Genomic DNA, 15,678 nt, shown 5'->3' on the forward strand with positions numbered 1-15,678 from the left:
GTCTTTTGTCCTATTTTATCTTCTTTATTGCTGTTTATCCTAATTTCTAGGCCAAAACATAACATGGTATCAAAGCCTGGTTAGATAACAACTTATAAGGAAGTTTTCTAATTCCAATTTTTTTGTAGAATGTTGTGTATAAGTGTTGTATATCTAGGACAGAGTCATTAAATCTGTAAATTATTCTGCAAATTCTGATGAAAAATATTTTGTAAATTCTGCAACTATTTCTGATCTAATGCCTTCTATGTGATGGAGATTGTCTTGTTCAATTTTAGATTGAATATGAATTCTTCCTTCAGAGATAATAGTTTTGCAAATAATATTTATATCCTTTTGTAATTCGATGAGGTAATGTATGCTAAAGAGGCAAACTTAAATTGTTTTGTTTGCTCTTTATCCACAAACATAGCGTCTATAAATATGGCGCCCAAGGGGCATGTCCCTAGAAGGGACATGTCCCTCTCTAGGTCGGCCAAAACTGTCTTCTCCAAATCGGGACCATTAGGAGTTAAACTAAGTTGTATTTAAACTAACTAATCTTGTTCATAGTTAACTAAACAAGACTACCCTAAGGGAGACGCCGATTATCCTAAAGAACTAAACAATACATTTATAGGCCTTTCAAAGGCATCATATGTATGATTAGATCAGTACAATCTGCCTCATTAGACCAGTGTGATTACAAAGTTACAGAATTAACACCCCCTCTTAACTTGACAATCATACTGAGCGATAACATATCTAACATCATCAAATAATATGAATAAGCATAAAATGATACTCTATATCTATCTGAATCCTCAAGCATGAGGTATTATCGAACATATGATACTTATGTCATATTACTATACCTATGATATGACTTGTCACTTACACTAGTGATCATGATATTGCATGGAATGCAATATACAGGATAAAATCCAAAGAATAATTAAATTCTTCATTTATCCAAGTTGTGATTCATAGGTACTGACTTTCCTATATCACAACATGATCCTGAGCTAAGATCTACTAGAACACAGGATAAACTCAAGAGACTAATGAAATTCTTCCTTTATCCAACTTGTGACTCATAGGCATAGAAATGTCTATATCACAATGTGATCTTGTACTCATCTAGATCTAATAGTAGAAATTCAGCACATTATCTAAATCATCTCTCATAATGTCTTTTATACAAGTGTTCATTATCTCAGAGATCGTCACCTCTTAAATAATGAATACAAATGGTGGAGCCCATAACAGTCAATAGCCTGACAATAAAATTATTTTATTAATAATTTAAAAAATACAAATGGATTACAATTCAACCATACCAAGTCTTCTCCTAAAGTGGTCTATCTTCACTCCAGATAGAGGTTTGGAGAGTATGTCTGTTGTTTGATCTGCAGTGCAAATGTATTCTAATTTTAAAGTATTCCTATCTACCATATCTCTTACATAATGGTAAGGAATTTCGATATGCTTGGACCTATCATGAAAAACTGGATTCGCCAAAAGCTTGATGGAACTCTGATTATTACAATGAATAATCGTAGGATTCATGGCTTGCCCAAATAATCCCACAAAGAACTTCCTTAGCCAAACTGCTTCTCGAGAGGCCATCGTTGCTGCAATGTATTCGGCTTCTATAGAGCTTTGAGCTACTGAAGACTGCTTTCTACATATCCAAGATATCATTGTTGATCCTAAACTGAAACAACATCCTGAAGTATTTTTCCTATCTTTAACACTTCCACCCCAATCTGAGTCAGTGAATCCATGTAAATCTAAGTCAACTTTCTCATATTTGAACCCAAGATTAAGAGTGCCTTGTAAGTATCTCATTATGTGTTTGACTGCAACTAAATGAATCTCCTTTAGCTCACACATAAACTAACTTAAGGCATTAACAACATAGCATATATCAAGTCTTGTATTTACCAAGTACATAAGGGACCCAATCATCTGTCTGTAAAAAGAAGAATCTATAGAAGGTGATTCTATTGCTACTTCTTTAAGTTTATGTAGATTAGTCTCCATTAGAGAAGGCACGGACTTGCAATTCCACATTCCAAATCTCTTCAAAATATCTAATGTGTACTTCCCTTGATTAAGTATAATGTTGTCTAAATTTTGACGTACGTCCATTCCTAGGAAGTAATAAAGGAGTCCCAAGTCTTTCATCTCGAATTCTCTAATTAGATCTTTCTTGCATTGATCTATGAGATGATCATCACTTGTTATTAGTAAATCATCAACATATAGTATCAATATTACCATATCATCTTTATCTCTTTTATAATATAAACTTGGATTGACTTCATTTTTAGAAAATCCTAAGCCGGTGAGATACTTATCAATTCGTTCATACCAAGCCCTTGGAGCTTACTTAAGCTCATAGAGAGCTTTCTTGAGCCTGCAAACAAAAACGTTATAATCATGAGTTTCAAATCCTTCAGATTGCTCCAAATATACTTCTTCTGTAATCTTTCCATTTAGGAATGATGTTTTTACATCCATCTGATGTACTTTCCATCCCTTCGATGCTGCAATGGCTAGGACTACTCTTACAGAGGTATATCTAGCAACAAAAGCAAAAGTTTCTTTATAATCAATCCCTTCTTTCTGAGAGAATCCTCTCGCTACAAATCTAGCTTTATATTTCTCAATGCTACCATCAGCAAGATTCTTTATTTTAAATATCCACTTGGAAGAAACAACAGACTTTCCTTTAGGTCTTGGAAAAATTTCTCAAACATCATTCTTCATAATAGATTGGTATTCTTTTGTCATAGCTTCTTTCCAAGTTGTATGTTTAATAGCATTTGAAGAATTGGTTGATTCTGTTTTGGACAGATCATTCATGTTTGATGTATAACTAGAAAATCTTTTAGGTCTTTTGCTTGCTCTGACTGTTCCAGAAGGTGCAGCAGAGTCTTCTGCTTCCTCAACTGTTTTAATGGCCCAAAGTGGTCTTTTCTTTGAATTTTGAGTTTCTCCAAGATTTAGATTTTGAATTTCATCTTCAATTTCTTCTATGTTCTCCCTCTGAGACTTAGACTTAGTATCTCTTTCAGAACTAGGTAAAGGAGAAGGTTCTTCAGAACTTAGGGCTCTTTTGAATGTTAGATCTTCTTCAAAAATTACATCCCTACTAAGGTCAATATTTTTCTGTACAGGTATGAAAATCCTATATGTTTTAAATGTTTCATTATACCCTACAAAAACACCTTTCCTCCTGGAGGGTTCTAACTTAGCTCTCTTTTCTTTTGGAACATGGATATATACAAGGCACCCAAAGATCCTAAGATGACTTATATTGGGTTTAACCTTAGTAAAGACTTTTTCAGGAGTTTTATCTCTAAGGTAGGAGTGAGGGCTTTATAGACAGCAATACAAGAGGCTTCTGCCCAAAGATAACATTATAGATTTTGATCAAATATCATAGCTCTAGTAGCTTCTATAATTGTTCTATTCTTTCTTTCTGCTACCCCGTTTTGTTCTAGATTATAAGGAACGATTTACTCCTTGTCAATTCCTGTTTCTTTACAAAACCTTTTAAACAAATCTAATAAGTATTCTCCTCCATTATCAATTCTAACAATTTTAATTTTATATCCTCATAAGTTTTCAGTTAATGTTTTGAATTTTTTAAATCTCTTTAGGATTTCTTCTGATTCTTTGCATTTTAAGAAGTAAATCCATGTTTTCCTAGAGAAGTCATCTATGAACAAAATTTAGTACCAAAATCCTCCAAGAGAAGGAACAGACATAGGTCCCCATAAATCTGAATGAATTAATTCCAAAATATTGTTGATTTTTCTAATGCTATCATGAAATGAACTTTTGGTGTTCTTACCCAAAGTGCACTCTTTGCATATGCTTGAGTGGTCTTTATTTAGTTTAGGTAAACCAGTAAACATCTTCTCCATAGTTGATAAGGTTTTGAAATTTAGATGTCCTAGCCTTTTGTGCCATATTTCATTTATGTCTTCACCTTCATGAATTAAAGCTTGAATAGGTCAACTAGGTTTTGAATTTAATTCATACAAATACCCTTTTCTCTGACCAATCAACTTCGCTTTCTTAATTGAGGAGTTCTTTGCCTAGGTTATTACTTTACCGTCCATGAAAGCAAAATTATGTCCATCATCTTCAAGTGTTGTAACCAAGATTAGATTTCTTTTTATTCCTATTACGTAGAGTACTCCTTTGAGAAGAAGAGAATTCCCTAATTTTAGTTTCAAGGTACAGTTTTCAATTCCTTCAACGGAATGTGTTGAATTATCACCAATGGTGACTTCACCATTAACCTTTTCTAATATAGAATCTAGTGCTTCTTTGTATCCTTTTATATGTGTAGAAGATCCACTATCAATTACCCATGCTTTAATAGAGATTTCATTTGATAGTGACAAATACAATACACGATTCTCTGGATCGCAGTTATCTTCTTCCCTAGAAACATTTGTATAGTTCACCTGTTGCTCAAAATTTTTAGGACAATTAGATCTGTAGTGTCCAAACTTTTCACATCTGAAACACTTTATTTTGGATAGATCTTTCTTGGGTTTCCCATTCTTTTGATTTCCCTTTTTCTTCTTGAAATGCTTCTTCTTTCCCTTATAGGAGTTTGTATTAAGAACATGAAATTCTCCATTTTTTGTTTTCAATTTCCCTCCTTTCTTTAGTTTTCTGGATCCTTCTTGAAGACAATCTCCCTTAAGTTTGTTGAAGTCAAGAAGTTTATCTCTAGCACTTATTCCTTGTGCAAAAGTTTCTCATGAATCTAGTAATCCATCTATAGCCATTAGTGTTAGTTTTGTGTCACTAATGATGGTTCTTATACTTGAAAGTTCATCTCTTATGTTGGAAACCCTTAGGAAGGAAGAATTCATTGATTCTCCTTTCTTTATTTGTATGTGATTTAGTTGCCTTTTCAATGCGAGAACTCTAGTTGCACTGTTGACCTCTTATGCATTTCGTAATGCATTCATCATCTCAAATGTTGTTTGATGTTTTGTGAGCATAGGTACAATATCATTCTTTACTCCATCTAATATGATCTAAATGGCTCTTCTATTTCTTTTATTCCACACAGTTTTATGAGGTTCAACTAGAGGTTGTTTGGATGCTGAATCAACAAATTGTTTTACATCATTTTCTTCAAGAATCATCATGATTCTGAATTTCCAAGCATCAAAGTGTTCTTTCCCATCAAACTTGTCCTCAGGTCTGATTGTGTATGCCATTAAAGATAGGAGATAGATGCTAGATATATAAGGTCTGATTACTTAAATTTGCAGAGCCTAGATTTGACTACCAGAGCTCTAATACCATGTAAAATATTCTGCGAATTCTAATGAAAAATCTTCTGTAAATTTTGCAACTATTTCTGATCTAATGCCTTCTATGTGATGGAGATTGTCTTGTTCAATTTCAGATTGAATATGAGTTCTTCCTTCAGAGATAATAGTTCTGCAAATAATATTTATATCCTGTTGTAATTCGATGAGGTAATGTATGCTAAAGAGGCAGAGTTGAATTGTTTTGTGTGCTCTTTATCCACAAACATAGCCTCTATAAATACGGTGCCCAAGGGGCACGTCCCTCTCTAGGTCAACCAAAACTGTCTTCTCCAAATCGGCGCCCATTAGGATTTAAACTAAGTAGTATTTAAACTAACTAATCTTGTTCATAGTTAACTAAACAATACTACCCTAAGGGAGACGCCAATTATCCTAGAGAACTGAACAATATATTTATAGGCCTTTCAAAGGCATCATATGTATGATCAGATCTGTACGATCAGCCTCATCAGACCAGTGTGATTACAGAGTTAAAAAATTAGCAAAATCATTATATGCTCGTCTGCATTAAATTTTTCTGCGTGTTTCTTAGTGTCAACATCTATCCTGCAGACACACATTATGTTTTTCATAGCATCTGTTATATGCATTTATTGTTCTAGCTCAGAGGCTCTCTGGTAAGATCACCTAATTTTCATGTCAAAAGTTTTCCTCAGATGTATTGAGAGATTTTTGTATTTTGGCAAAGGTCTTGCGGCGTGTGAATCATTTTTGTTTTATTTTGTCAGCATTATGGTCCCTATATTTATTTTTTCTGACTTGGCATCCTATCCAGCTGCTATCAGATTTTGATCTAATGATTGTCAACATTAGTTCTTTATATCTGCTTTGTCTTGCTTAAGGAAGGTGGTTTATGTAACATAATAAAAGGTTTCTTTATGCTAATGTGTCATAAATGCTCGTAACTGTTACCTTTTTGCATTCCACGGGAGTCCCCTTTATAACATGAATAATTTCTTTTTTATTAAGCAATGGGAAACAAAGGTCCTTGTCTCGTTATTTTTGGTTGGATTGCTTCTGTAAAAGCTATTCAATTTTTTATGGCGATGGTTTACTTCTTCAAAGCCTGTATGGCCGACGGCCTGCCACCACAGGAGAGGCATATCGATCAGGGCATAGAGTTGTGCCCTTTTCTAAGGAACTTTTCCAATCCCACGATTTTTATGCTTTGTCTTGCTGATTTGGTTTTCCATGCAGTCTTTATTATCTTGTTCGATGAGACCTTCCTTTCGGAGATTTCTTTATATGTTTTTTCATCTACTATTTAAAAGGCATCATTTGTATTTGATGTTTTTAATATATATTTTTTATCTGCATAGATTTTAGACATGCCATGTCAGCCTCCTTTCCACTTCATCATGATACAGTGGATCACTTTTCAGATTGAAGTTGTTTTGCGTTCACACGTTATTCTCCTTGATTTACTTTGTAACAGCTCAGTTGGTCAGTTGAAATATCTTGTTATCAACACCATCAGCAATATGGTGCGAGTTAAATGACTTTGGGTGTAATACGAAAGGGCACGAGTCTTCAATATTATTATTTTTTGTTCTCTTGGAGTCGTTCATTTTATTTTACAAGAAATTCTTCCTTAGTCATGTAATCCAAAAAATGGCTCTTGGCAGGAATTTTTCCTTTTCTATGCAAGCAGCTCTCTATGTGATGAAAAGAAAAGGGCATTGGCTCGAGCACAGGACTACATTCATCTACCAGGCTTCATAGGTTTAGTGCATGCACGACTGTTGACAATTTGAAGAGTTTCATAAAGAAATGCCATATTTTCTTGTAACAACAAAGGTACGTGAAACTCTTCTTCCATATAGATGCGTGTCTTGATAATCTCATTTTCATCACACTTGACTATAGTCTGAATTTGAAAATATTTCATGACCTCCAAAATATATCTGTTGTGTTGTGGCTTAATAGTTGTGATTGTATAAAGGAATAAAAGTTTAAAACAATAGCAAAAGCTATGCCAATGGGGCAAATAGGTTCAAATTTTTGTTTTCATATGTTTGAGAAGTATGGGTGGAGGTTTAAAGTTTAAACTACAAAGAGATAAGTATTATACACCCTTGAGTATATAATGGATTTTTGTTGTGGTGGCAGTGAGAACAGTGTACGCTTTTGACACTGATCTCTATTATAGTTGATTTTATGAATTATTAATCTTGGTTGCATGATGCTGCAACAAGAAGCATTGAGATGAGGATGTTGCTTTGATGATACATATTCAGAGGGAGGTTACATCAACTATCTTATTGTGGTGTACAAGGCTGTCCTTGCTGAGAGGGAGATTTTGTTAAAAGAGAATCTCAGTTATTAATGTGTTCTTATCTATGAGAGAAGTTTGAGGTGAAATCTCTTGCTCCACCCTTTGCGAGTGGGTGTGATGGTTCCACCTTCTATGCCGAGGCATGTGGAAATGCATTCTTCTCTGGAGAAGTTTGAGGTGAAAGCCCTTGGACCACCCTCTGCTCCGAGGCATGGTGGAAATGCATTCTTCTTTGAGAGAAGCTTGAGGTAAAAGCCCTTAGACCACCCTCTACGTTGAGGCATGGTGTAAAAGCATTCTTCTCTGGGAGAAGTTTGAGGTGAAAGCCCTTGGACTACCCTCTTCGAGTAGGCATGGTGGAAGTTATGTGTGTGACTCCATGACTATAATTTTATGTGCTTATGAAGTAACTAAGGTAAATTGTGTTATACTAAGATAACAAGGTTTACGTGACATATCATTGACATCTTTGGTTGCAGCTATGTGCGGCTGTCATATGAAAGATCTCTCTCTTGCTAAAAGGGAGTGTTGAAGATCGTAGCTGCAATAGAGATCTTTATCTCTGAGTTATGAAATAGAAATACGTTTGCTATGACCAGTATGGTCATCTTCAGCTGAAAGAGACATTTATGATAATATCATATAAAAGGACATGTGTCATACATCATGCGAAGAAGCATGCATATGGAAATATGAAGTGTTGAATATTTGGAAATATGAAGGGTCTTGTCTTTGGGATTTGAAGAGACCTTTGTGTGAAAGATGAAGAGTCTGGTGTAATCTATTTATGTGATTGCTTGGTACATTGTAATATCAATCAAGTGAAAGCCTTGTACTTGAACATTTTTTATTATCAATAAAAGACATATTTTCTTGGTGTGTCTGGGTTTTTCCCTTCAAGCAGAAGGGTTTTCCTAGGATAATCTCTTGTGTCTTTTGTCCTGTTTTGTTCTTCTTTATTGCTGTTTATCCTAATTTCTGGGCCAAAACTTAACACCCACAAGTAAACTCATAGATGTACAGTTGCTGACATCGATGGGCATTTCTGGAATAAAGAAAAGTTATCTATTTCAAGACACATCAATCAGCTGCTTCTCACAAGTTCCACATGCACAAGCATTCTAAGCTCCAATATAACTATTAAATGTTCGCATGATATTACATTAAGTTCCAGCACATCAATCTAAATAATATCATAATAAGCTTGCACTAAAAGACAAATACCGCATTTTCACTTGTATAACATGACAAAAATATCAAAAACACAGAGATAACTAGGGCATAAACAGTGCCATGGCATGCTAGGTTGGAAATACTTACAGCTTGGTTTATTGTTCTTGGAAACCCATCAAGAATAAATCCTGTTTCTCCTTTCGACGCACTCTTTTCAAGACACCTTGCCAGTAGCTTCAAAATAATATCATCTGGAACTAGTTTGCCTTGGTTCACAATACTCTCCAGCTACAAAATGTACCATCAGATTGATTAGGACTTTTCATGCAAATGCTATATGTAAATAATTCCGACAAGCATAACAATAATCATTCAACAAGCAATTACAATTAGAAAAATCTTAACTTCAATAGACCTAAACAGACATCATTAAACATTAGAAATTTTGAGCCTTTGAAAAAATAACCAACCAGGTGAAGCCAAGCACAACTCATAACCATATGAAAAACTTCTTAATAATTCAAGAATATCCACTTTAACACCTTTATGGTGAATTCCCTGGTAACGGGACTGCTAGAAAGTTGCAAACCTAAAAACTAATTCAAAAGTCACAGGAACTGCCCTCCTGTCATAAATGAAATTATTATGATGGCATGTCTGCTGGAAACATAATAAGAGCTAAAGCTAAATAAATTTGTCAAAACAGCAAACAAGAACCCATCCTTTCATTTACTTAATGAGATGGTTATCCTGCCCAATATCCATGCAGATGCTACAGGAATCCAAAGAGGAATAAGGATAGCTAGAGTCTACAATCATTATCAAGGTCAATTCTTTGTTCTTGAAAATATATTCAGATGATGTAGCATCCATATTCCTAAAATTGGTAATTATTGATATCAAACAAGAATTTGCATCGGAATTTCAGACATGCAACTTCATGTTAAGTGGTTAGCTTATAAGGGGAATACAAGAGTAATAATTTTTATTTGTCTAAAGATGTTTGAGATGTTGGCTCCTTTACACATCCTTCCAATATATTTTGCTAGGACCTCAAATTTACATTTTACCTCACACAACTACCTCTTTTAGTTGGATTATATCACCAGTGATGATTTCATTTTATTTTGAAATCCTTCTACCCTCCCTGTCCCTGGAATATGAAACCCCCAAGCCATCATTATGTTTCTTCCTCCCCTTGCCTCACTTGTCATGCCATTATTAAAGTGATTTGGTTACAAAAACAGTGCAAAACAATAGTAAGACTCAGCAGCCACTCTGCTCCTATTTCTTACTTCCTTTTACCTTACAAATTTTAGTCTGGAACTCTCGTCTTTGTGAATACAGTCTGTTCTTTCTCTCTGTCCTGTGTTAGACAATCCAGTTGGTGAATTCCTTTCTATGAGGAAGGTTTTCTTCAAATGTGTAGCTTTGTCTACAATTGATAGTCATTGGTGTGAGACATTTTTCACACAGTGTGACTCTGTTTAATAATTTCAAATTCTGTTGCAGATTTCCTATAATTTATAACCAAGGTCTTCTTGAAATGTGTGATAGGGTTCAAAGATTTTAAATCTGGGTTTCCTTATTATTTGGAATACGGAAATTCCTTGGGACAAATATTCTGGGTTCAATTTTCCCAACTAGATAGTAAAATTTAGATGCAACTGATGCACAAGAAAAAATGGGGAATGGTTAATGGAAAAGAGGATCTTCCTATAAAAGTTTGTAATGTACTGGAATGGCAAAGCAGAGATGATAAAATAAAAGTGGTCACTGGTACATCACATAGATCTACCAAAATCATCTAAGGAATTTGGGAGAATTTAAGTACACTATTTGGAAAACAACCACTAATGGAAAGTTCTCCTTCAAGCTTGAACTGAACTTCAAAAGTGGTTATTGGTCTTGCCCTCTCCAATTCTAAGTTACATCATGTAGATCTATCAAAAGAATCTAAGAAATTTGGGAGAATTTGAGTACACTATTTGGAACAACAACCACTCATGCAAAATTCTCTCTCAAGCTTCAACTGTTCAAGTTCAAGATGGTTGACAAATTATTATGTCAAACCACATGAACAATCTGAGGTCTCTTCAACAATTAGCAAAGATCAATGTTGGAGTGGATGATGTAGGTTAAAAAGCTATTATACTAAGTTGCCTTCACAAAATCCAGCGATGTAATCTTTACCATGAATCAACTTTCTTGTAAAAATTTGACAGACATGAATTCAGCTCTTCTAGATGAAGAAAATAAAACTATTGAAGGAGATACAACAGAGGATCCTGAACCTAAGGTAGTGTTATACTTAAACAATAAAATATCCATAGAAAATCTCATAAGGACAAAAGAGGAACACAATACTGCTTGCAAGAAAATGGAGCCCACAGCTTGAAACTGTAGACTTCAAGCAAAGGATATTCTCAAAGGAGCTATTGAGGCCATTGTTCAACATCGTCCTGATATTGACAATGGTGAAGGTGGAATTGCTACTTATGTATTTCAAAGAAATCTAGTTCTGGAAGATAGGTAAAAAGCTAGCATAGACAACTCAGGATGGATGGTTGCCTAGTTAGCTTGACAGCCAGTAATCATGGGACACACACTTACAAGGCCTATGCGACAACTTGATGGAATTCGGTGAAGAAGCTCAACATAGATTATTGTCCAGCGATTGAAAGATCTCTGATTCAAGAGTTTGGGGAGGTGGTAATCCAGAAACTCAAGAATTCAAAGGTTTTCAAGGTTTGAGACAGCTTGATGGAGTTCTACCCGGTGTATGGTCTGTTTTCAAAGAAAAGCTTCTAGAGAATGGCACATTCGTGGTCCTGGATGATTTTAGTTTATTTTGTTTTGCTTCCAATGGAGTCAGCCTTAAGGGGGGTTTATTAGAATATTACTAAATTATTAGAAGATAAGGTTTACACAAGTGGTTTCTTTCCTTTTTTAAATTTGCTTTTTGCCTTTAAATGAGTTTGCAATGTTTATCCTTTAGGTGGTTTCTTCTCCAATCTCTATGAGGAGATGAAACTGTGTGCAATAATTAATCCAATTATTTTATAGACTATTGAAATATTGTAATTTATTAATTTTTGCAATAGTGAGCACCTAGAAAAGAGGCCTTAAGCTTTACATAGCACCACTAAACCAGTTCTACAATCAATTATTAATGATATGCTACATAGAGACCAAGAATGACTAACAAAACCTAAATACAGATAAAGTGTTCTCTAATTTCAAGAAATAGGCACTGTGTCACTAGAGCAGCAACAATGTCCTATGACATGTTTTTTCTAGCCCATTTATAAGTTAACTCAAACATTCGTCTCCCCACTCACTATTGTTGTGAGGTTTTCACACATCACCCCAAATCTTGGGGACCCCCTTTTTTTTTTCATTACCTTGGCAAATTTTTGGATTGCCCAAAATTTTTTGAGTTTTGAAAATTTCACACCTTGGCACCTTCAAGACAAATGTGGGGAGGCTTTGATCCAATGGATACTTTCAAGGAAAATTGAAGTGTCTTCAAATTTCGAGATTTTTGCACCATCAAAAAGATCTCAATGTCTTGATTCCAACACAACTTGAATGGACAAAATGGAGTCCGAATGGAGAAGTTATGCTCGGTCAAAGTTTTGGTCAAACTGGGACCAGAGGTCGTAAAAGGGTGAAAAAGTAATCATCTCAAAAGTATTTGACAATGGATTCCAAATGAAAGAGCTCGTCAAAAGCTTTCCAATGGCGTTCGTTTCATCAAGAACAGAAATCGGATATAAAAGTTATGATGGTTTCAAATTCAAGTAAAAGTATGGATTTTGATGACGTCAACATGACATCACAAAATCATAAAGAGAGGGAAAACATTCAAATTCAAATTAAAATAGCTATTTAATTCGAATTAAACGAATGAGATAATGGGAGTTGAACTCCTAACCATTGGCCTCCTAAAATTGAGGCCAACCAATGGGCTATTTATGGTATATAAAATATTAAGGGAAGAGTTGTTATCTATGCATAACAAATCCGCCCAATCTTATTTAAATAAGGGTATTTGTTGAAAACAAACCCTTAATTTTGGTGTGAGATCATAACAAAATAATGGTAAAAGGGGTAAATTCGAAATATGTAATCAAAATGGGGGATTATGTTGGTTAATTGTTTTAGCCCATTTTTGGCTAAATTTGATGTATAAAATGGGGGTAGTAGGCTTTGGAAAAGCATTCAGGTGGTGAGAACAGGAGAATGTTTAGGAGATTTTTGAAGACTATTCTGCATGTCGAGGGCATGTTATGCTGATGTGTTTAAGGGGATAAGTCTTAGTGCATTTGTAATCTTTTTTGGAGAATAATTGGATCAGTCGTACTCTAATGGAGCCAACCCGAAGACGTAGTCATGTTTGTGGCGAACTCCGAAATCAAACTTTGTTTGCACTCTCTATCTTCTTCTCTCTCAATTTTGTTTATTTCACCTTAAATTCTTAAGTTTTGATGCATAATTTCATTTATGTGTAAATGTATTAAGACTTTCACTAATTTGATTTTATTTAAACATTCAATACTGCAATTAGTCTAGATCTGTTCATTAGATCAAGTGGTATCAGAGCCCAGTTGACTATTATTGCAGTTGTTTTCTTGAATGCTAACAAGATCCAGGATTCAGAAGGGTGAAGGCAAGCTTGAAGAATTTAATCCTGAGATCGGGAAGCGAAGAACATTTTCGAGGATGTCTATTTCTGGAAAGGAGGTTCCTGATGAGATTAGTGAGCAGGAATTTCGAAGAGCATTCCTCGAGATGAAGGCTAAGGTGGACATTCATTTTCGGGAGAAACAAGAGCAGAAAGAACGTGATGGTGACAAGAAACCAGATCCACCCTCTTCTCCTTCTTCTCCATCTTCTCCTCATTCTACTTCTTCTAATCCTTTCAAGAGTGGGTATAAGACTGGATGTAAAATTTGACTTGCCTAAGTATTGTGGTAAACTTAATGCTGAAAAATTGGATGATTGGATTCAACAAGTAGAAGTCTACTGTAGAGTCCAGAACCTATTAGATGATGTTGACAGGATTCAATTAGCTACTCTTCGATTAGGAGGTACAGCTTTAACTTGGTGGGAGAGTAAGACTAAGGCAGAAGTTTCACCGCATGGTAGAGTTAGTATAACTTGGGCAGAGTTTGTTAATGCTCTTAAGAAGCAGTTTTATCCCCTAGGACATATGCAACAGTTAATGATGGACTGGCAAATGTTTAGGCAAGGGAAAGGCCAAACTGTCCAAGAGTACACCCATGAATTTAGGAAAAGGGCTATTGCTTTGAATGTTCCTTTGTACACCCAGGATACTTTGTTGAAGTACATAGGAGGTCTTCATTCCTACCTTAGACATTCTATTTTGGTTTTGAACCCTTCTAATTTGGATGAAGTGTCGATTCAAGCTACACACTTAGAGTCAAGGGGTAAAGGATCTTTTATTGATAAGTTTGATAATGATGTAAAGAAATCTTCTAAGAATGCAAAGATAGAGAAAGGAAAGAAGGCAACTACAGTTAAGAAGGATGAGAAACTTTCTTGAACTCATTGTGACAGGAAGGGTCATAATGAAGAACATTGTTGGAAGTTGCATCCCGAATTGAAGCCTAAGTGGACTCAAAGACAGAATCAGAAACAAAAAGGTAAGGAGAAAGCCACAAATGTTGTTATGGATCTTCATTCAGATTCAAATGATGAGACTAAGATAACAGCTATGGGTGTAAAAGGTAAAGCTCCTATCTCTGGTGTTTCTGTTCATAGTTGCGCTTCTTCATCTAAAGTTAATGATTTCCCTGAAGATAAGAAAGGGAATGAGTTGTTTCATTTAAGGGTTGTTGCTAAGAACACTAAAATTGATGCACTCATAGATAGTGGTTCTCAAGTGAACTTGACTTCTGAAAATACTTTAAAAAACTTGGGATTGAAAACTACATTACATAAGAAACCTTATCCACTAGGTTGGATTTGTGAAAATGATAAGTTGCAAGTAACAAGACAATGCACCTTAAGATTCACAATCACTAGTAAGTTTATGGATGAAGTACAGTTTGATGTTGTTCCACTGGATATCTGTGGGATAGTGCTTGGTAGCCCTTATCTTTATGACCGAAAAGCAATTTTCTACAGGGAAAAGAATCATTATCACTTGTTTAAAGATGGCATTCAGTATATTGTACATTCTCACAGGATTAAGACTGATCGTTCTTTTGCAAACACAGGGCAGTTAAAGAGGGTAATTAATGCAAGTAAAGAGTTAACTCTTATGTCTGTCAGTACAAGTGGTTCTACACTTGAAATTGGAGTAGCTAACCAGGGTCAGATGTTGCAGGATACACTTGCAGTACAACATGAGGGGATGATGATTGAAAGCACTGATGGTTCCTTGCGTAAAAATGTTCCTATTATGAAGGATCGATATGTTGTTGATTTATTCTCTTTCATTTCTGCATTATTGTTTAGCTTGATGCTAGTCAATGTTTGTTGGTAGGTGGCTACGACAACTGATGTAGATGCTTATGGAAGTGATAGGATAATGTTTATGATCAACAATGTTCTTGCAGTCTTCAATGTGCTTGTGAGCCAAGTATTTAGATGTACAGATGATACAGGACAAGTGGGGAGGCCAAGTCCTCACTTTATGTCAGAGTAAATGTCACTTTTGGAGGTCCAAAAGGTCTTTAGTGGGGAGGCCTGATCCGATGGATACTTTTAGGGAAAATTGAAGTGTCTTCAAATCTCCAGATTTTTGCACCATCAAAAAAATCTCAATGTCTTGATTCCAACGCAACTTGAATGGACAAAAATGGAGTCTAAATGGAGAAGTTATGCTCGGTCAAAGTTTTGGTCAAA

At 35.1% G+C, this 15,678-nt stretch overlaps 1 protein-coding gene across 8 annotated transcripts in view; it reads right to left on the reverse strand.

Moving 5' to 3' along the window:
* LOC149565462 (putative adenylate kinase 6, chloroplastic) overlaps positions 1-15,678 on the reverse strand; it is an 87,713-nt gene that overhangs the window by 50,982 nt on the left and 21,053 nt on the right. For all 8 annotated transcript variants that reach the window (XM_089818993.1, XM_089818990.1, XM_089818989.1 and 5 more), the window contains one exon: positions 8,950-9,090. In XM_089818993.1, the coding sequence (XP_089675119.1) occupies positions 8,950-9,090 (141 nt within the window). The remainder of the gene's footprint in view (positions 1-8,949; positions 9,091-15,678) is intronic.

This window comes from Cupressus sempervirens, chromosome 3 (assembly GCF_028749045.1).
Source record: "Cupressus sempervirens isolate cs-2001-9-10 chromosome 3, ASM2874904v1, whole genome shotgun sequence".
Lineage (NCBI taxonomy): Eukaryota > Viridiplantae > Streptophyta > Pinopsida > Cupressales > Cupressaceae > Cupressus > Cupressus sempervirens.